The sequence below is a fragment of the Daktulosphaira vitifoliae genome, unplaced genomic scaffold (genome assembly GCF_025091365.1).
Source record: "Daktulosphaira vitifoliae isolate Bord-2020 unplaced genomic scaffold, ASM2509136v1 Scaffold_5, whole genome shotgun sequence".
Lineage (NCBI taxonomy): Eukaryota > Metazoa > Arthropoda > Insecta > Hemiptera > Phylloxeridae > Daktulosphaira > Daktulosphaira vitifoliae.
In genome coordinates this window covers 14,540,203-14,563,688 of record NW_026099576.1, presented here as the reverse complement: position 1 = coordinate 14,563,688, position 23,486 = coordinate 14,540,203, and the positions used below count along the sequence as shown (strand labels likewise).

General features: G+C 31.7%; 1 protein-coding gene across 4 annotated transcripts in view; it reads left to right on the top strand.

Annotated features, from left to right (window-relative positions):
* LOC126907915 (RNA-binding protein fusilli) overlaps positions 1-23,486 on the top strand; it is a 59,451-nt gene that overhangs the window by 23,249 nt on the left and 12,716 nt on the right. For 3 of the 4 annotated variants that reach the window (XM_050689596.1, XM_050689597.1, XM_050689595.1), the window contains exons 3-6: positions 3,029-3,175; positions 14,061-14,289; positions 22,220-22,309; positions 23,014-23,068. In XM_050689596.1, the coding sequence (XP_050545553.1) occupies positions 3,029-3,175; positions 14,061-14,289; positions 22,220-22,309; positions 23,014-23,068 (521 nt within the window). The remainder of the gene's footprint in view (positions 1-3,028; positions 3,176-14,060; positions 14,290-22,219; positions 22,310-23,013; positions 23,069-23,486) is intronic. The other variant, XM_050689594.1, reaches the window with a different exon arrangement.

Sequence of the window (23,486 nt, the reverse complement as noted above, 5' to 3'; positions counted from 1 at the left end):
TGTTAACTTTAAACGAACATGTTTAGGTTGAGAGCAAATGATTTATCACTTTTAAGCTATAGACGTTTGAATTGAATAAGAATTATAACAGTGTATGACTCAAGTCATGCCAATTTTATGGGTAAGAGCTGAGCCCTAGTCTTAAATTAGAGTTGGTCAATAATTTTTTTCGTTTCCCGTTATATATTAACCTCTTTATTCCAAAATTGTTCATTGTTTTATTGATTATAATATTGTAAAAGAGTTTTTATTCCATTTGTTGAATTAATGGAGCTTCGAATTTCCCTGTTTTTCTAGCTACTTAACTGTAGGTAGATTACCTTACCGATATTTCGATTTGAAATGTATGTGTTGACATTTGTTTGCTTTCATTAAAATTAATTATTCAGAGCTACAGTACTTTTTAACTTATGCCCTATATTTGTCACTTGTTCACAATAGAGATGTAATCGAATCATTCTTAATGTATTTGAATGAATGTCTCCTTGTCCTAACGCCAAGTTTAAGTTAAAGTTATAAACTGAGCATTTTTAGGTCTCGTATTGTGGATCGGTTGGTTTACGGACCCGGTGTATAATTTTTATTGCGTTAGTTCGGTTTTAAAACACCGTACATGTTTCTTCGGTAAAAACAACAACTGGAGTTATTGTGTGCGTTGTCTATTAGGTAGTTACGTGCGTTTATATAAACGCAAAAAAATACTCGTTTATGTTACCCACATATTAACACCATTGGTTGATATTGGCTAATTGTTCTCGCGTGCGCATAGTAGTGTTTTTTTAAAGCTTTTTTAGTAAACAGTAAGTTGTTGTTTTCTAGTGAAATTGAATTTTCAGGCCGGTCACGGACGAGTTTAGGGAGCTCTGTCGTAAAATGTACGCGTATTACACTCGCCTACGACTAGACCGTCTTCTATTGTCGTCCTTCATTATGTTTAATGTATATAAAGTCCTGCGGTGCAGACCATGTGATCCGAAACGTCTGAATCTGCAAGCCCGTTTCGGTCGACGGCTGTTGTGGGGGCGAACGACCTCTTCTTTCGGCAGGCCCAGAGCGATGACATCGCAACTCCATAGTGCTACCGCCACAACGGCGCACACGGCTGAAACTAACAACCCCACCACGTGTTTTACAAGTTATTCTTTCTACGAGGAAGGCGAACGTCATGCGCGTGTTCCTCGAGTTTTTTACTTCTGCACAATTGTTTTTTCCGACACGCTCGCTTGAAGAATCGTAACGTTCTCGATGTCTTATCAAAAGTTTCACAGCCACCCAGTCGATTCATCATTCATTTGCACGTACTTTTGACCAGAGTCCTTCAGATCTAAATCGTCTCCGGGTATATTACCGTTATTGTTCTTTGAAATCTAATGTATGTTCTTTAGCGAATGAACCTTTGGTTGAATTACTCGTGATTTTACAGTCTCTATTAAATAGTCTCATCAGATGTTTGGCAAAGTCTTTTTGTTTTATTAATTTTTAAAACAACAGCCGACAGCTCGAGTATCATACGTTTAAAAACCGTGTAATGGCGCCAACTGATGAATTTTACTTTTTCATCTTCGGATGACCCGAGTAATACAAGACAATTAGCGTGCGTAAGTTTGCATGAACATTGTCTATGAAAGCGGTTAGTAAAAAAGAAACAAACTTGAACTCGAAGAATGCGTTCGGGTGCTGAGCAATTTTTCTTTTTATCATCTTCGTTTGCAACAGCGTTGAGCTTCTCACGTTCCGTGAGAGTCCCTTTTAATGACATCATTAAAAATGCAGATACGGTTTCATATAACCAATCATCATTTTGAATTTTTGTACCACTCACATGTATCCAAACGATAGNTTGCAACAGCGTTGAGCTTCTCACGTTCCGTGAGAGTCCCTTTTAATGACATCATTAAAAATGCAGATACGGTTTCATATAACAATCATCATTTTGAATTTTTGTACCACTCACATGTATCCAAACGATACATATATCAGTTGGGTAATAATAGATCAATTACAGTTGTCAGTATTTGAAACGATTGATGTACAACATCTTATAAAGTACTCGAACTTAATTTATAATTAAAATCTTGTTATGTAATTTTAAACTTAACAGGGTTAATATCTATGGAGCAATCACTATTTCAAAAATGATATTTATTTTAATTAATTGAAGTATTTAGAAATAATGCCAAAAAAACTTATAACACAAGTTGATGTAACATATAAAACTTAAAATTCTGATTATTTGCTAATTTAATGTTAACAACTCTTATAAAGTCACGTGTTAAAATTCAGCAAATTTTTATTTTATTGGCGCAATATATCAATTGTTTTCTTAAATTCTCTTATTTACAATTTTTAGTCATGTGTTATGTTCATGAATTTTTTTACACGTGAAATTTTTGGCATGTAAATAATTATCCTATAATCGATTAACTAAATACATTTTATTAGATAGTTATAATGAATAAATAATGAGTTATAATAATAGTGAAACTTTAATTGTTGACTTTAAATAGCTTTATTACTATCAGTTTTGTTTGTTGCTGTGCACAGCAAAAATTTGGATTATATTTAAACACGTGATAGTGAGATTCGTTTGTATTATAAAAACATGTCATTTTCACGTATCACGTCGAGATCTACTTATTTGTATGAGTTACTTAATTAAAATAGTAGTAAATTAGTTGTTTTAATGATCCTTGTATGTATACTTTGAGGTTCCTTTTTTTAAAAGAACACGGTAAACGAGTTATGCAACGTTTTGTAACTACAACTTAACGTGTTATTCGACCAAATTTTCGGAGTCTTGAGTTTTTCATACATGACATACCACAACTTGTAACACAAGATTTCGGGAAGGTTAATGGTGACACTCGACTTAACTTAGCTAATGCTGATATTATCTACATGTATTCATTTTTTATTACGAGTCAATGTGAATAATTTGGAAAGCAATTCTGGTTTAAGAGAAATAAAATAAAATTTCAGACACATTTGTGAAATTTAATTACTTTATTTTATTTTTATTTTTACATAGATCGTTGGTATACAACAGTATTTGGTGAAGCCAACAGAAGTTGACCAAAATGAGAACATGTTATCTGATCAGGTTACCTCGGACATAGGTATCACTGAGAAAATGGTCAAGACATCTGGCATTCCTCTACAGAACGCCATTGAAAAGGTGAGTTTTCAATTTTCAATTCTTATCGGTTATGAAATTGATCCTCGGAATAAGATATAATAATATTATCAAGATTTGATTTACACTCGTTGTTTGCACGTTCAACAAATTTTTTTTGTGTATAGCTCCCAAAAGATATTAAATATCTAAATTTTAGAGTCGGGGCTTGGGGTGTTCACGCATTTTCTATAAATACCTTTAAAGCCTAATATCCAAGTCTTTGGAACAAAACTTAATTGCGTTGCTGACTAGAGTATTTCATAGAATAATGTAGAAAACGGAAATAAGTTACTCGACCATATTGTTTTAACATTTATTTATTTCAACCGTCGTATATTATGTATTGTAATGCGTTACCGATGCTAATGCCAGCCGACCATGTAGTCAACAGGTCGCCAGCTTAACCCAGAAAACCCGCTTCTTATTATGCGCATATTGATAATACGTATGATAATTATGATCCCAAGTCCGGAGCACATCACAGTGATTACTGTTTAATATACTATCGTGTAATTAAAATATTTTTCACACTGTAAGTACGTTCATTATATCGCGCGACCCGTTCAACCTTATGATTTCTTTGGATTTCGATTTGCCTCCGACCAATCTACACCATACCCAATACGGGCTTTTCCACAGCTCCACGGGTGACCGACTCGTGACAACGGGGTGATCAACCCCGCATGTTCCGCAACAGGTATCAACAGTCTTTTGTACATCATACTACGCGTGTTTAATGAGTTTCCTGTGGGCCGATTACATACCTATCGTTGTGCGTACACCTGCACTTACACACGGTATGGCCACTAACCGTGTAAACTTCAGATAAACATATAATTGTTAGGGGAGGAATCGGTACTAAAAGAGTTGTAGAGCGAATCGGACGAATACGCGCAAAAGCTATGGAATATAACGTTAAAAAACTAGTCTGGAGTTTGACGTTTTTTTTTTTTTTTTTTGTATACGGCGTGTGACGCTAGTAAAATTGCACATTTATGTACTCCCAATGAGTTAATGAGCTCAATGAGGTTGTAGAATAATATAATTGCTAGGGCTAAATTAATATGCATTTATAGATGTCGTTTAATCATTGAGAACACGCGATCAGCCAGCACAAATTTTTATTGATCGACTTGAAAACTTAGTGTTGTTGCCCACATTATAGTTGGGGGGGGGGGGTTATCGGCTCCTAAAACTGAAAATATTTCTAAGTTATACTATAATTCTATAACGAAATCGGGACCCCTCAAAGAAGCTGAAACAAAATTTATAAATTCATAAATTTCCTAAACCTATTAATTATTTATACGACGTAACAACAAGTTTTTAAAATGTTTTTGACGTACTCGCAGTTAGGTATTTTAAATTTACGATTATAAATAAAACTATTAAGTAGCGCCGCATTATACATTTATTTGTCCAAAGTTAAAATAATAATTTCCTTATAAAAGTTATACTGATTACCGTTACTTAGCGCACTAACTTAAGGTCGAATAATAAAAAACAAGATTCTGAATAGTAAACATCGTTCGTTACATAATGAGATTAATTAAGAACAACTCGAGCGCTTTATTTTAAAACAGCGTGTACCGGACGAGTCTCATTCGTTGTCTCGAGTATATTTTTACGATTGTTTTGGAGTTGATACTTCCAGTGTTCTGAAGAAACGACAACCATGTCGTTCCATATTATCTGTAGTTGGTGTCGAACGGTATTCCCTACGAAATTACAGACAGCACGTACAATTACATCGCTCTGTGAAATATCATCATACTCCACTTCAGAAACGCTTTGCGGTAAACATATACACTCATTAAGTGTACAAAAAAGAAATAAGACGTTTGACCTTCCGGCGGGCTTTGGATGAAAACGAAAGCCCAACAACAACAACAACAACTACACGATGCGATAATAACGATGCCGAGTGGAGGAATTATGTTCATAGGAAAGAACGGCGAACTTCTGTAACGTTGTTGGAGATCAACCGGTTTGCTCGGACCGAAAGCACAGCATTTATGTGTTATTATGTGCCGCGTGTCCTAATGCTTTTCAATGGCGTTTTTATGATTGAATGTGTACGTCGAGCAGAATCACTTGCGCACACGCCGTTAAACTGGTTTCGCCGGTGCGAAGTTGATCTACTTGTGTGTGTTGGTCAAATACGATTTCTAACCGCGTACAATGTTCTCGCTCAAGGTCTCGTTGGACAAGAAGTCGCTCTGCAAATTTGGCAATCGTACGGACTCGATGCTGTAACCGTGCTGTACCGGTATATTGCACACGAGCAGCCAACAAATTTAATGGAAACTGTACTGGTACTGCAATGTATAAACGGGCATCGAAATAGTCGTAGTTGACCAGCGTTTTTTACAAACCTCGTCCGGGCAATTCGTCTTCACTGGGCGCAAGTCTAAAACGAGTAACGGCGTGATACAGCAACTTCAATGGTTGACGAAAAGAACCCACGAACCGTTCGTGTTGACTGTAGAATTCACCAGGCCGTCAACAAACTAGGCCGTATCGCTGCTGGGCATATGTTCACCGATGCGCTTTCTAAGTTCCGACGGAGCGACGAACGATTGGCTCTCAGATCTGTTGTCTTTCGCCAGCAATCGAGTCATCCTTCGACCATTTAATATCTCATTTTGGATCTTTTATCACAAGTCATTAGTTTGTATTCGCCTGTTTTTGTCTAGGACTAGTGTAAAACAAATTATTGAAAATAACATATTTATTTTGTTTTTTAAAAAGTGTATTTTACTGCTATTGATTGTTCATCGGGAAATTTGAACTTTTATGTGGACACGAGAACTGCGGTCAACCGCCTCACACTTTTTTTATTACTTGAAAAATATTTCTTACTCTACAAATGCAAACAGCTGATGTCACAGATACTCAATGTCAATACGTATTGCAAACTCGTTGAACGCATTATGTTTCCTGATACAGTTTCACGTCATCGTGGAGTCTCGTTGATTTTTATCGGTTTTAATTTAATATCATTTGCGAACATGTCTGTATTTCTTTAAGAATATGTTTGAGGTTTTTGAAACCTACACAACCGATTTACATGGTCAATTACTATATCAGGCTTGTATTTGCGTTTTCTACTAACTAAACATCTGATTTAACCGAAAAAAATCTTTTAAGTACTTGGAAATCTGTAAATAAACTATTGAATTCGCCACGTTCTGCTTGAAAATTGACGATCGTCGAGATAAAAAAAAATTATTTTGCATAATCTAAATGAGTGCAAGTCGATTCTCACAGTCAAGTTTATCCATGTTAATTTTTTTTTGTGTGTGTACTTAATTACAGTATTGTTGTTGGTGAAACATCCGATTGATTGCTGTTTTTTCTCTTTAGTGCCGTTCATCAATCTCTTTATCGAACCGCTTCATCATCGCCATCACCGGGCAAAACGGTTCCGGTGGATTTAACCGGGTCGCACTGTGAGGTGTTTCCTAGTAAAATCATTGATTCTATGACTTTTTTATTTTTCCTAATGATTTTTCCTATTCACGAAATGTACCGTGAACAGTGCAAAACGGTTTCACTATGACAGTAGTTGTTAAGGTACTAAGCGTCCATTTAGAACAACAAGTAGGTTCAATTTAATGATTTTGTTCCATTTGTCGTTGACGGCCGCTAAAGAAGCTTCCGAAGAGTTTTATNGCGTCCATTTAGAACAACAAGTAGGTTCAATTTAATGATTTTGTTCCATTTGTCGTTGACGGCCGCTAAAGAAGCTTCCGAAGCGTTTTATCAGCAGCATTGTTTACGGTCCGATTTCCGTTATGACGGCAGTAAATAAGAGCAAAAGGTATAATATCACACTGTCATTCTAAAGACATAATTTACAGAGATATCGAGTGAGAAAATACGTAAGATGCCATCTTCTACTTTTTTATATTTGTGAATTTCCACAACATCCGTAAGTGGAGCCGCAGAACCGGTTACACATTGGTAATGGAGACCCGTTCGGATAATATACGATAACAACGGACATGAACACTTAATAATTATATTATGTTCGTTATTGATCAATTGTATTAAACCGAAAGAAACCTTAAAAACAACAATTAAATTATTATAACCGAGAGACCATTGGCGCTGTCAGGGAATTCTCGAGACAAGTTTTTAAAGTACGCCGCATGTAAAATATGTGCACACACAAGTCGCCTCCAAACGTCTATCATTAAAGTTGTAATTTCATTGCCTATTAAAATTACTTGTTTTGTAATGCTTGTAGAAAAACTCGACTTGCAGCCGTACTTTCCTATCTTATGAAAAATAATTCGACTGGTTTTTTATGCACAAAGTCTGAATAAAACATTAAATTCTATTTGTACACACTTCGAGGTTGCATAATTTTATACTGTTTTGCTTTTAAATGTGTGATAATTATTTTAATTACCTGGTACAATTTTAAAATATCATTGTCTTTTTTTTTTTACGGTGGTCATCGTTCTTTGGATAAACTGTTTACCATCAATGTTATATGCATTTCAAGTCATGTATTACCAGTATAGTAAAAAGTTTATATGCGAAATACATAGTAATTGTTGCGAGTTAGATTTTGTCATCTCATTATAATTATGTTTTGGAACGTTGAAAAACTATATTTTTTATACTTGTGAATTGTGAAACTAGGTTAGACAATAACGCACTGTTGTTGTGAATACACAATCATAGTTCACCAAATATTTCACTGAAGAGTTTATAATATGTTTTCATCTAAAAACATATTATAAATTGTTCGTTCAACTCGTACTTGTTGATCATCAAAAAGAGTTTATTTTATTATTTTAAACTATTCAATTCAACGCATTAAATTAGTAAAAAAAAATATTCTTTATAATATTATTCGCGTGCCTAATTTCCATGGAATTTAATAATTTTTTATGAAATGTAAAAACTGTGCAACCTGTGAACTGTCTGAGTTTATGTATTGTCTTTATTTGCATAATGTTTTCTCAGTCTAGCGATCCCTAATTTAAATAATGTTTTTGATATTTTAAATGCTTTCATTAAAATATTCATCCCATGTTTTTGCTTGGCTAACTGAATGTAAATACGAGAAAAAAAAATCATAAATTCGACAACTCCCAAAACCTGTAATAATAAGTAATTAAATAGTAAATGTGCTACTATCTGTGAGCTAACTAAAAAAATTTGAATAAATTTTTAATTATTAAAAGTAATTTCGACACATTTTTGCGAAAGAATGTGTTACAATCATCGACGCCACGTTTACACTTTTATGATTTTCACACAATGTGACCGTAGAAAAATAGTTTGCAAAATAATTTTAAATAATATATTTTACAGCAAATATTTAATCTGTAGACGACACTCTATTAGCAGGTCTTGTAATCTCATTGAATTGTTTTCCTTAGACATATTACAGTTAATTAACGGGTTAGATAAGTATAATTGTACTTCATAAGGTTCCCTATAGAATAACTTTTTGTTTCGTGTGAACTATAAGTATAATTTTGCGTTTTATCGCGCACTAAAATCGCTTCTAATATTTCAAAACTACTTTTTTAATTAGACAAGCGCCTTGCTAATAAAGTCGATTGTTCCGGTAGAAAAATTTACTTCTTGATTATTCTGGGAAAAACTTGACCCTCGTTTTCTTTTTAGGTTTGGATTTGTCATGTATGAATACATTAACCATAAACAATTCGCAAGTGTAAAAAAACAATAATAGTAATCACCTGTTCGATTATACATTCTGTTTTGGCCTATTACACACAAAATAATATTGGAGTTGTTTTAACGACAAATAATGATGTTAGATAGTCAAGGGTCGAATTGAGTCATTTTGAATTGACGTCAACTACTCCGGTCCGTTGAATTGAATATATTACGTTGAACATTAATACGTTTTAGAATGAGAAATATAAAATGTTAGAGTAAAAATACCAAGTCTCTTAGTTAAAATTCATACGGTCCTAGATTAATTTGAATGTGAGTTTAACTAGAACCAATATTTTCAAAACGAAATAGTAGCGTTAAGGCTAAAAACTATTGTTTTTTTAATCCTGTAAATATAATTAAAATCATTACTCGGCTAGACCTAGGTGAAATTCTACGTGCAATTGTGTATGACTACAACCGCACTTGGGGTTAAAATAACTATTATTTTTTTGCACTTTTTATTAATATAGGAGTATCATGTCTTGAGGGGCAAAACGACGATGATTTTCGTGTAATTCNTTTATTAATATAGGAGTATCATGTCTTGAGGGGCAAAACGACGATGATTTTCGTTCCGTTAAGCGCATAATTATTTTGTGGGAACAACGCCATTAGCAGTGACGGGCCAACAGATGTCGGCGGGTTTAATATTTAAGGGGAGCATATATTACTAACAGTTTTCCCTCGTAGGGATATATTGTAATTTAAACGGGTGGATATATACCGCGGTAAACACAGGTGAACTCTGGCGATTAGGTGGAGCGATAAAACACGGCGTCGACAAGTGTACCTAAGGGACAGTTGACAAGTTATTGGTAATAACTTACAGTAGCAGCTATGAATTTTTTTTAGCGACGGTTAAAACCGATGTGTCAGTTTTTGTACATGTCGTTTGAACAATAACCGTTCACCGGAAATGATTTTATGACAACTTGTTAATTTTCACCTCTTGTCAACGCTTTAGGTTAACCTTAGGGGAAAATTGGAGAAAGAATAATAAGACAATTTAACATTTTTGTGTACGTTAATCGTAGTAAGTTTTTTTTAACACCGTGACCTATGTATACTATCTTGTGTAACACGAATACATGATTTCCAATTATTATTTATATACACTATAATATAGTCTATATTATAGACTTGCATATTGGCGTAGTCCATTAACATTTTAATCAATTGTAAATGCGTATTCTTTTTACAAATGCTAAGCTGACCGTTTGTTTTCTAATTTGAACTAGTGACAGGTACATACCAATAGGCGCCGTTAATACTCTACGTGATTAACATATTATTTTGATGTCTATCATACATTAGTGTAAATTGTGGCAGTTTTTTATTCGATATTTACCTAGGACTCCAAAATGTAATACTTGTTGTTACAGCTCAACCTGATTTTCATAATAGATCTATGCGGTTACACGATGAAGACATAACTATCATAAACATAAAACATTGTTGAGTATTATGAAATATTTTGTGTGTAATTAATAATTATGTTTCTCGAAATTATGGCCAAGAAGACTTCATTCAGACCCTTATTAAAAAAAAACTTGAACAGTAAAATGTATTTTTGCTATAAAATTAAATCACTAATTTTTGTGTAATGATATACATAATTAATCTAATGAACATAAATTTAATCAACCAAATATTACGAAATGACCTTCAACGACTATCATAACAATTTTACTTTAAAGATACCTTATACTAAAATACTAGCTTAAATATAGTAGATAACTAGTAACTTCAATTGTACTAATACGGTTGACGTATAAAAAGTAATTTTTGTTTTTAGTTCACCATAATTAGTGTTCTTAATTATAATTAGCAATTTTATTTTGATAATAAATACATAAATTGCATTTTCAATGCAATAACAAAAAAAAAACAACTAATAACGAGTTTTCTTTCAAAATATTGTTTCGCCATTGTCAAGTATAATTCAGTGCGTGACAAGTTTACCCTCTTTGAAAAAAAAGTGCCATCAAATTAACTAGCCGTTCTTAAATAACAAAGTTAGTATAAAATAATATAGATTAACTTTAGCTAATATTTTATCAACATTATATTTAGTTAGTATTAATATTTATATTTTTAAAAATTAATGTTTATATTCATGTCCCCGCCCTTCTGAAAAAAACCAGCGAGGAACAAAATCTTTTTTTTCAAACATTTTTTTAAATATACTTCAGGAAAAAAATGTACTGAAATAAAAATTTCCTATAATGTAAAGCAATTATTAACATATATTTAAAGAACAACTTATTTATAATCAAGTTTTGTTTTAGATAAAATTAATATAAATACAATGAATAAAATAAAAACCCTTCCCATTTTAAGTGCCAATGTTCATATTTTATATGTTTTTTAATGTGAATTAAAATAAAATATTACAAAAGAAGTTATTTTCTGAAAAAATTTTGTAAACGAAGAATCTATTATGTATAGAAAAAGTAGGATAAATTGTAATGTGCGCAGCGAAAATTTGTTTAATATTTCTTAAAAATTATGTTTGCCCCTTCTTTCAAAAAACTGAAATGACGCTACCGGTATAATTACTATTTGTTATTACATTGCATGTGTTATGATTATTCTAATTAAAATGATTATACTAAATGATATGGGATTATTATCTTTTATTCTACACATACGCGACAGCTTGCCCTTGACTATCGAAATACATCAATGTCACATCATTCTGAGCACATGAGTACATGTATATACTTTTTGGATTACTATTGGGTAACTTAAAGTTCGTATAATTTATTTATAACGACTTTGAGTAAAAAAATGTTCAGTAATTACACGTTGTTGTGGTCGAGTCAGGAAGGCCACCGAATAATTTTTATTAATTTTATGATTATTCATGTATTTAGATTGCAGCAAGATGAACTTATTGTTTTACTAAACGTTGTAATAAAGTCTTTAATTTACATTTGTCATGTTATAAAATACTTAAAGTAATTATGCTATTTTTAGATTCAAGTACAAACATTCAGCTGCGTGAAAATAAAAAAATTTAATCGGCACATTAGCCTGTGACTACTTAAAATTAGATTTTTATATCCCATTTTATTCTATCAATGCATACTTAGCATAACCATAAACTACGAATATTCAAAGCACACGAGCCACTCTACTTACTTAGTTATCAAAATTCAGTTGTAAAACAAAATAAATTTTTCCACGTACAATATCGTGTATTGTAATAAAAATTGAAATTCAATAAAATTGAAAAATAACCAGTAAAAATTAACTAATTAAAAAGCATTTTAGCAGTAAAAGGTAATAAAATGTTTTGAAGTACTATTTACCAAGGAAACGTCGACGTATATTATTTTCCAATTGATCTCTACACTTTAAAAACATCGGTATTATTTACTAAGATATCCATCAAAATTTTCATAATGATCTGTTTTCAAGGTAGTGTACCTTTTGTTTTTAGTCTACTACTCCCTTGAATATAGTAGATATGCCTAGCCAATTACGGTTGTTTGGGTAATCATGAAATGCGAAAGGGTCAACTGTAGTCTCTAAGTAACATGTCATCTATCATATAAAATTAAGCTACTAGAGAAGAAGTCTTACAACTTGACAACCTAATCTTTTATCATGTAACTACAGAAGGAACTAATCAAGATTCGAGCACGCCTCAAATATTTTAATTACAATAGAAATATTGTTTTACGTTTCTACTGGATATAGCTGCTAAAAAACCGGTCAAGGCGTTTTAAACTGATCCTACCCTTTTTAAATGTAAACAAGTCTATGTTTATTGATGGCATTTAACTCTGACAAACATTGACATACGCCTTCTACAATTCTTCAGGTCAAATTGGCGCTATTTTCCAATCTTAAGACAACAAATTATTTACTTATCGACTTACTGTTGCAGGTCGCCATAATTTTTCCATTTATGGCTTTCTGCACTCTCCCGCGACACAACTACCGTCGTCATAATACGTACATTGTTAAAGTATCTATACGATGACACGTTTAGAATTGGTAAAATTAGTTTCATTAAATGTCTATGTTATTGTTTTGTTCTACTTACAAAAAATGCCTGTTATGATAGAAAAATGAATTTTTTATGTCTTCCCGACTCAACATTTTTTTCAATATTGATAATTATGACTTAATTAATCAGTTTTTGTTCATTAGAATATTTATATTTTACCAATATAAAACTTCATACGAATTCCTGAAAATTAACGGTACTTAAAATTTTTAGTAAAATCGTATAGATAATTAATTCACACATTTCTACTTGTTACTTTTTGCTTAATGATATTTTTTTTCACGAAACCTCTATCTTCTACAGTTCATTGACCGATGGATATTTCTTTCTTTCGTCCAAGAGAAGGATGCAGACCACTAAGTTCTTGCAAAAAAATCCCAACGCTATTATTTTATAACAACTCGTACACGCGATGTGTTAATAGTATCATTACTAATATTTAATATATATAGTTACTATTACTATATAATGCATAAGTAAGCCAAACATTTTTTTTTTTTTTGGAGAATTATGAGTTTTATTGTTTTGTTTATGAAATATGTTTCATCGCACTGTCACAGCGTAATCATTAAATTCAAAATCAATTAATTTGTTATTGTTATACACCACAATAACGTAATTATTTAGATTTATCTATTTTTTAGACTTCTCTTAGATTTAATTGTGAGCTATTAAAAACCTATGTGCAAATTGTGATTTTATCTCCTATAGTGATTTAACCTTATTTTTGAACACCTTGTCCAATCACAGTTATTTATAAAGTCTGTATTAAAAAGTGGTTTAAACGCTCAGTGCGTCTGAAATTTTACTTATTACACCGCTGCACTTAGTGAGTCCACCGTAAACTATATGAGTATATTTATGTTGCATTCGCTTAAGGTGTTCAAACCTTACAATTAAATAAACTTAATTTGCTACAAAGTAGAAATGATTAATTCAGAATTCTCGAAGGTTGTAGAATGCAACAGTTGATACGAATTTGCAATAACCGAAGTAGCGGCGGGCAGACAGCAATTTTACACTTCGTGTTTTCCTAATTTAAATAATCTAACCACCAATTTTTTAATTTGAAATTTAACGTCATTGTTAATACACAATTGTCAACTCTGATGATGACTGCTCTGTATATATTTTATTATAATATACGTGTATTTTTTTCAGTTCGACACTTATGTCAAGTCATTGAATATCGAGCCACAGGCTCCCATGTTTCGCCTGGTGACCGATGGACAACTACCTATCCGACAGTGTTTACACAGGGAAGCGTCCATTAAAGACATCGAACTACCCGAATACTACAATGTATTCCACGACCTACGGAAGGACTTCTCCAAGTTCTACAACGCTCCCCAAGATCAAGCTTTTAATTCGATCGCGGATTTGGTGAACTGTATCCTTTTTAAAACACGTATACACCACGTAGTTCAATGTTAACTCGAGTCTATTATTCACCGAGTATTTCAAGTATTGCAATACATCGACACAATATTACTATTTCCAGCGAATAAGTAATTATTGAGATAAGATTGAAAGTTTAAAGCAGCGTGTGTTGTGTAGCCTAGTTTTCGCCAAGTTTTAATTATTTTCATTTTTGTAAAAACGAGTCAAACTCGTTTTAGCCCAACTAATATTAACTCTCTATATATCATGGTTTAACTATTGACAGAAGAATCACCTTTCCCCGAAATAATTATATTTTATTTATAAATATTTGAGTTACCTCAATGTTATGAATTACAGATTAAAAATACTTCAATGTTTTTCATATAAACTGGCATAATTTTGTAAAAGTCTTTAGATATACTACAGCCACAATATCTCTAAAACTTGTAATTTCTTTTTGAAATTACTATCAGTTCATCTTTAAATAGTTTTTACACTTTCTTTGGTTCATTAAAACGATTCTTCAGAATTGATCCCGCTAATATTATTCTTAAACGATTCGATCATTATCATACTTATTCATTTAAACCGAACAATAGTCTTACTTTTGTTTTTGTTTCGGTCGTGCTGTGAAAAAAATTGGAAAGCCCATTTAGTGTAATAAAGATTCTATATCTTTTAGTAAATTTCATTGAGTTTTACTTAGAACACTTTTTTATAAAAATAGTTTTCAAGAGACAACTCAATAAGCAGTTTGTAATTTTCGAAAGCATACTACCTGGTATAGTTGTTTTTGTTAGTTAAAATAAGTTTATCAATATAACAGGGTATAAGAATATGGCCAAGAACATTAAAATGTTTAATACGATTCTTCCTTGATTAATTATTATCCTAAAAAGTATACTGTTGTGCCTGATATTGTTTGGTATGTATAGGCAAAATATTAGACATGTGTGAGATGTTGTATTTCGGACAAAATGTTTATACATTTTAAGGCGCTCGCTATGAATCGCATTTCATGTCAACAGAGATGCTGACTGTATCAACGTTATTATATCCATTTATTCTACTTCGTTGCTAAAAATTCAAAAACGCTATGCTTCAAATAATTATAGTTGTCCGATCGATTATATTTCAACCGCGACTTGACCTTCTTTCATATTATGATATTTTAATATCACACTGCTACGTTATACTATTATATTAATTTTTTAATGGGTGAAATTCTAGTGGTTAGTACTAGACTTAATTAGTGAAACAAATTTCTTTAATCACTTGAATTTAATCGTGTCGTTTGTTCTTATAATATATTGTGCACTAGATCATTTTTTGATAGAGTTTGTCTTTCACAGCATAAATGATTGTCCATTAATACTGAAAATATTGATTACTGACAAATTATTCTATACGAATGTTAATAATGAATTTTTAAATCTACACCCGATTTACCATTTGTATTATATTTACTAACTTGCTCTGTAGAATTATTACGAATGGAAATAACAGTTATAAAAAATCATTTCAAAAATTGAATCTTTTCCAATAGCATAACGAAGCCAGGTACACTTTTTATTATTAAATTCTCTAAATGATTTTGTAGAAATTATTTGAATTAAATAACTTATTTATTAGTTATAAATGAACAAGTATAAATACGTATAAAGATAAGAACACATAAATCTTAAAAATTCCTTCCAGTTAAATCATAAAGTGTTGTCATTAAACCTGATTGTCTGGCTGCTAAATAAAAATTTACTTAATAAATCATTAATTTTATATTAGTACTTGAAATAATGCGAAGGGAAGACAAAATGAAACTTAAGATTTTATTTTGATATTAACCATTCAACTGCATTATCTCTAAAAATGTCATAAAACTAATGTACGTTTATCTTTTTTATTTTAAAATGCTCCCCAAGGAGCCTCATCAATGGAATATTTATATAAAATATTAAGAATATGATATTTATGTCGTCTGGCCTGTGAATTGTTCATATGATCAGTATTTTTGTAACAATATTGATTCAATGAGAAATCAAAAGGGACTGGTCATGATAAATAGTATTTTCGTCTTATCAAAAGCTGAATTTTTATTACGGCTAATAGTTTTGTCACAGACTATATAGTCTGTACTTTGCATTAGAATTTATTACTACACGTGTAAGTAGTTTCTACGGAGGACTCTGGATGTATTAATAGATTTAAATATTACCAACATGCGTGATAATTTTATCAGAAAAAACACATCAATTTTATTTGCTTTTTAATAAAACAATTAGTATTGATAAAAAAAAAAATTATTTTCAATTTACATTTAACTGGTATACACGTCTATTTAAAATTATCGTTAGAAGCAATATCTTTGAAATTATATTTACTGGGAATCAAAGTTTATTTTTAATGTAAGTAGTATACTTAATAATCACAAAAACATCTGTAATAAAACAGTCTACCTAAAAATAAATCGTATTAAACGGCGTTTATCATTTAATGGCCATGAATCATCAATTGAAAGATAATTAATACTAGGTATTTACAAGTAGAGTTATTTTCTAACTGTGAAAAGGAATCAACAAATTGATAGTATGAAAAACATATCAAATTTTTTTCTTGCATTTGATACATTGATCGTAACGCGTATCTTATAAATGTTTTAACTCGGTCCCTTAAGTTGTATTCATAGAGGTCATTGAGATTATCGTGATGATAATAGGTCTTTGATATTAAGAGCGCCGTGTATAAGATATTCTTTGAGAATGTAATTTATCTTCTCCCCATGATAATATTACAGAGTTCATGTAGTTTTAGGTACATTGTGTCTTTTAGAATTCTGTTCAAAGATAAACAAGTGATTATTTTAAATAAATTTTGAATTATGTAGAAGTTAGATAATTAAATTCTATTTTAAACTTTTTAAAAATTATTACTATTCTGTTTTTCTCTTCGATTGTTTATTTAATTTTTTTTTCTATTAACTTTATTTGTAAGTCGTGACGGAATTGATTTACGACAACAGCCGGAAGCCAGAAAAGAAACAAAATTATGTCGAACCTGTAAAGACGCTGAGTTGTTATTAAAAAATTAACAATCATAAAAAAACAATTCGCTTAATGTCTATTCACTAGATTTATTAAATTCCTCGTAAATCGTTTAAACTAATTAAATCTATGTTGTGAATTTTCTAACAAAATTATATAGGCTGATAAAATTTAGCTTATAATGATAGAATTATTTTTTTCTCTATTCGTCTGTTTATAAATTGGACTAGAACTCGTTAAATTTCGTTAATGGGATAGGCGGCTATTATTGATTGTAAAATTATGATTTAAGCTAAACTATCTCTAGTAAATAAATGAAAAGATATTTTATTAAATTAAAAATGGTAATATTTTATTAACACACTCATGTGTATATAAAATACTTCGGAAGATGATGTTTGTTTAGAAGGAAGAGTTTAATTTTACTTCGGTTACTACCGTGTGTAAGCTATTGTATCATGTCAGTTACTCAAAATGTCTTCAAGAAATCAAATTTAATCTTAACTACAATTGGTTTAAAACGACATTTCTATTATTCACCACCCAGGTAGACATTCTGTTCATTAAGAACTACACAACTACAACTAAAGGTCCACAAAAAATCATTTAATATTGATGACCCTAATGTATCTGAATTTTGGTGAAATTACGATTTAACTGAAAAAGATTAAGTATCGTTAGGCTTTTAGTTTTCAAGGTCGTTTTAAATTGTTTATAGTATACATAGTTATGATGGAGATACTGAATCAAAAAATAGAATCGCGAATATGACGCAGTATGAGCTTCGTCTATTTAATCATTAAACGTTTTCTCGGTATAAAATTTATCTATTATATAAAGTTATTTCATGTTGAATTCGACGTTTTTTTTTTTGTGCCATAAAGTTAAAATAAAACAAAGTTATTAGATATGATGTTTAGTTTACCGGTTGCTGAATTCTAGTCGCTAATCCGATTCGTCCCGAGTGCAGTCGATGCGGCACGGCGATAAGCGAGAACCCGTTGTAGGGAGCGCCACAGGTGCTAAACTAAGGGACTAGAGATAACCGTCGACCAATTTCTCAGTCTTCTAATCACTAAATCAGTCGTGAACTTGACGTTACTGGTTGTTGGTCTGCGGCTATTTTTTAAGTAATTGTGTTTGAACATTGAACAATAATTAGTTATCTAATAAGCTTCTGTTTACACCGGCCTTTCAAGAAGTCATTCTTAAGTAAGTATTCAAATCTAAAACTTTTAGCAAATAGTTTTTATCTTGAATCTCGTCAATTATATATATAGTTTAATTGTGAACCTTTTTAGATATCGTTTTAAATTATCCATTGCGTAACGCGACTGAAGTATTTTATTATCGTTTATGCTTGCCTAAATATTTTAAACATTTCTGTTCTGTTTTTATTTGTGTCGTGAAATAACTAGATAAGTTAGTTGAATTGAGATATTGAATAATTTTCTTTGGTATTTAACATTAAATTTCCGATTTCGTGATCAATTGGTTCAAATCATTCAATGAAAGCTAGATATTTTTTACAATTCTGAAATTTAGAATAGTTTATAATTAATTGACCTTAATGCTATTATGTAGTCTGTTCAACTAATAATTATTAACGTTTAAGGAAAACTTAATGTGGTAAAGTGTAATAATTTGATTTGTTTTTACTACTGTTCATACCTAAATTTGCTTACGTTATATTCACCATAAACATTATTTCTCGTTTCTGGGAAAGTCATTAACACTAACGACAGGAGTCCTTTTTTTCTTTTGAAAAATTTTAATTGTTTTACTTAAACAGTTGTGTACGCAATCGTCTCTTGAAACAGGTGGCAGGTACAACATTTTGAAAACACGTAAGTGATATTTTTGTTCGTGTGCCGGTTGTAATTTCACGACCCCATCCATTTCAAAACCAAAGAATATAAATGTCATTAAATTTGTGTAAATAACCAATATCGAAATAAAATTAAAAAATATCTATTTTTATTTTTTTCGTTGGCAATAAAATTGGGAGGGGGCTCGAAAACGCTTCTTGAAAACTTACTCAATTATACAAATAATATCTTTAAGACGCCTATTATGTAGAAAAATGGTTATCGTTTTTCAAAAATTATCTAAATTAGTTTTGACCAACGCGTGCTTGTGTTTTTGTTGTTATTATCCACCAATTATACTCTTAAATCTCGTATTTTTCCTCTACTCGTTTATATTCTAATGAAGACGACATACTTTAATCGTATCGATTTTGTCGCTAGTTGATCTGTCCGGTAATCCGTTAAATATTTCAGAAGTATATCCGTAAAACATGAACTAAAACGGAAGCTTGTCCGCCTCAATCGTAAACGTTGAAAATTCAAACACTAATTATAATTTTATGTTGTTACTTATGTTATCTTCCTAGCTATGTGTGTTATAAGCGAGTGGCCTTTGGACTCCGTAAAAAGGCCTCTATCTTACATTTTGTTTCGGGAACATATTTTATATATGTATTATTTTTCTTTATATATTAATATGAGCCGTTGTTAAGCGATCAACATTGACCGTCTTGTTATCCAAACGGCGCGCTTAGAGATAACAGTGTTGTTGTGCCCAGACAATTGGAAGTAGTTTTATTCAGAATCTCTTTCTTATTAATTTTTAGAGGAAACGTCAAAACCGCGTGGCAGTGTTTTAAAAATTACCGTTTTATCTTTTGCTCGGCTGCGCTCAAGTATCCGTCTACGTGTCGCCATTGTATTCCTAATAATAATAATAATAATATCAACGGCACCAACTCGTGTAATTTACATTCGTACTTTTAGTTCGCGTCTTGTGTACACACGGATCGCGATAACAGTGGCGGCAAACAAAAACCTTGTTTAGGTGTACACTTAATGCGTTATGCCACAGTACACTACCGATGACGACACGTTTGAGCCTCCTCGGCCGATAACTGCTGTTGCTCGTTATCCTGACTGTTAAAAAAAAAATAATAATAACACACACTCGGAAACCATCTAAATATATTGATTTTTACCTTTGAAATACGTTATCGAGTGTGTGTGTTTTACTTAGAAGGAGATTGCTGCTTGTGTATCTTTGAACTCCGCCCCGTAGTTTCAGTCACGTGGCATCGTTGTTTGTATTTATTTATTCCTGATTTCTTTATTAAAATAATAATAACAGTTTTCTAATGTATTTACACGCTATGTCAGAAACGAGGTCGATTTGCCATCGCCTTTGACAGACAACAAATCACGGAATCGTTTGTTATCATCGTCTACCGATCTCGAATTTTCGTTTTATTTTTTTCATATTCAATATATTTTTAGGCTTCGACGTCAAGAATTGGATAGAAAAATTATAATAAGGAATAATATATCAATTTTTTCTTTTTTCGTCGACCTTCAGTTGACTCTCGTAACGCACTTGTAACAATAGATATACCTATATATATATATGTATGTATATATAAATTTATGTGTACACAGAACGCAATGGTCGCGTCTGGGGCGACACGGCGATACTCGTATCGACAGTTTTACATGTATATATTAAAAAATATAACACAACACTAAAACGCTGTGCAATACAAAACACTCATGACACAAGTACAGACATTTATTTCGAACGGCTCGGTTATGTTTCTCTAACACATTTTTAAATTGCTGGCATTTTAATCAATGCTATCGTGAGAAATTGTTAAAAAAAATTTTGCGATCGATCAGGTTCCATGATTTTTCGGCACATTTATGATCTAGTGGTGTATAATTGCTATTGTATACGATTCATGTATTTACTATCTATCGGATATAATCTGACGATTTGTTTTGTAATCTGATTATGTAATTTTATTTTTCACTATTAATCATCAATTGCATTACAATTTTTAATATGTGTGAAAATGTCATTATCGATAATGCGTTTCAATTTCATTGTAATATTTTTGATGTGTTAGGGAGTCGGTTTTATAACTCGAATTATATATCTCGTAAAGACATTACTATGTTTCTTTACGGGTAAAAAATATTTTCTTACTTTTGTTCAACACTGAAACTTTATTTATTCAAGTGGTTTATTCCAAAATGTATTAACAATATTTTTATTTTCACGAGTTAAAAACGTATTACTGAAAAGTCATACTTGTTTAGAGATATATATCAAAGCTGCGGCGGAACGTTTCTCTCTGACAATTGATGTGACGAGTGTTGTATGAATGAGAAAAGTCTTAACAGTTAAGACTTAATTGCTGTTTTCGTGATTTTCCTTGAACGGGTCGACTCTGTTAGTGTTATTATTGAATATTTAATATAAAACTGTTTGTTCTCGATAATAATCATCCCTATTTTTGTACTTAAAAAACCAACGTCTATCAAGACACAGTTGTTCATCGAGAATAGTATTGAAATGTGTTTTATCGGCCGCCGCTCGTAACTGATAATCGCTCGATAATAACATTTTTTAAGTATTATGAAGAAGCCTAATTGCAATTTCAGAACTAATTAACGCATTTATACGTTTAAATGTTCCTGCCAATGTTTTCACCCGTCGCGTTGCACCGGCCGTTTCAGTGCAACTAATAACGAGGCATCGCACATTTAGGTTAGGTTAGAAATCGATTAAAATACGATAAGCTGCCGTTTTGCGATAATTACGTCGTAACAACAATAGTAATAATCTATGTGTTTTTATTATTTTCAACGGTGAAACTGCTGAACAACATTAAATTAAAATATTGTACGTATCAATCGATGCACCTGCTGCTCGTGCGCTGCTTTAACGATTATTTCGCATGAATTGTGTTATTAGGTACTCGGTGAAATAATGTCAGGTAATACACAGGTGATAATTACCATTGAAAATGTTGACGGTGTTATTGTCGTACGAACGACGTGAATTTTCCCTGACTTTCGACTAATCGTTTAGATTTAGAAATAACGCACGAAGTCGATGCACAGTTTTACGTGGCCGAAGTCAAAGATATGGTCAACATCGTTCAAAGGCTCATCAGTGACGGTAAGTGTTGGTGGACTGCGCCGTTTTGAAATTGTTTCGGTTATGTTTAAAAAATTCGTCAGATGCTCGTAATTGACGTGGGTCTCTGTAGTGTTAGGCAGTCGTGGGAGAGTGAAGCGAAGATACGAACCCCCCCCGTCTCGTGTAAATTATTTTATTTGCTCGAACGAGCCTACGTCGACAATTCTTTGAACCGACCGGGTCCTGGAATTATTATTCTGACCGGAATGAATTCGATAGTCATCAGAATTTTCCTACTGTCCCTCACCCGTTCGGCAGATAGTTCGTGTAATCCAATACACCGCGTCGTTGGGTAATTTTTTTTTTTTTGCAATTTTTTTTCCCGGTGTTCAATAACGCACATAAAATATTAGTTATTATTTTTTTTTTATATATATATAAAACTATTCCGCCTGTTGTATTATTGTTATTTGCCACCGTTCATCGGCGTTAGCGGAGGAAGTGCAACGTTCAGCTTATTCGGGTAAACAATATTCGCTCACATTCTATTGTTGTCTTTCGCAATAGTTTTTGCTGGTGTGTCGCTTTGGACGATCCGGTCGGTGACTGGTTGTATATGCTCATGTGTCTCTGACAAATGTTGATTACTAGTCCGTCAAAAGCGAAAACGGACATTTTTTTGTTTCACACGATTGTCTTTTGTTGTTATTGTTAAAAAATTGTACATTCTCTTTGCGTTTCAGGTCACACGTTCAACTCTCCAGAAACCGTACAACTAAAACTGGAACCCGGTATATGGTAAGTTATAATTTTTTATTAACGTGAATATTTTTGCGTGTTAGGCTGTTAGTAATGATTGAGTACGTTGAAATGTTATTTGTATTCGAGTCAAAAATAACGTTGATTAAAATATCATGTTTTCCAATAAATCCAAATTTTAAATTTCAATTTTTCAATGCACATTAGACCATTTTAAACGTGATCATCAATCTTCATAGAAAATTATTTTTTATATCGAACGTTTTGAACTAGCCACAAGTTTTAATGGTACAAATTGCTTTTGCAATAGTTCAATTTTTTTTGTAATCGCTGTTTTTTTTTTTATTTCTTAATTAAATCAATCCGTTATCCGTTTTTTATCGCTTTTTCCACATCAATTACCAACTGGTTAATTACGCGATCCTTGTATAACCACTTGTTTTTTTTTTTTTTTTTT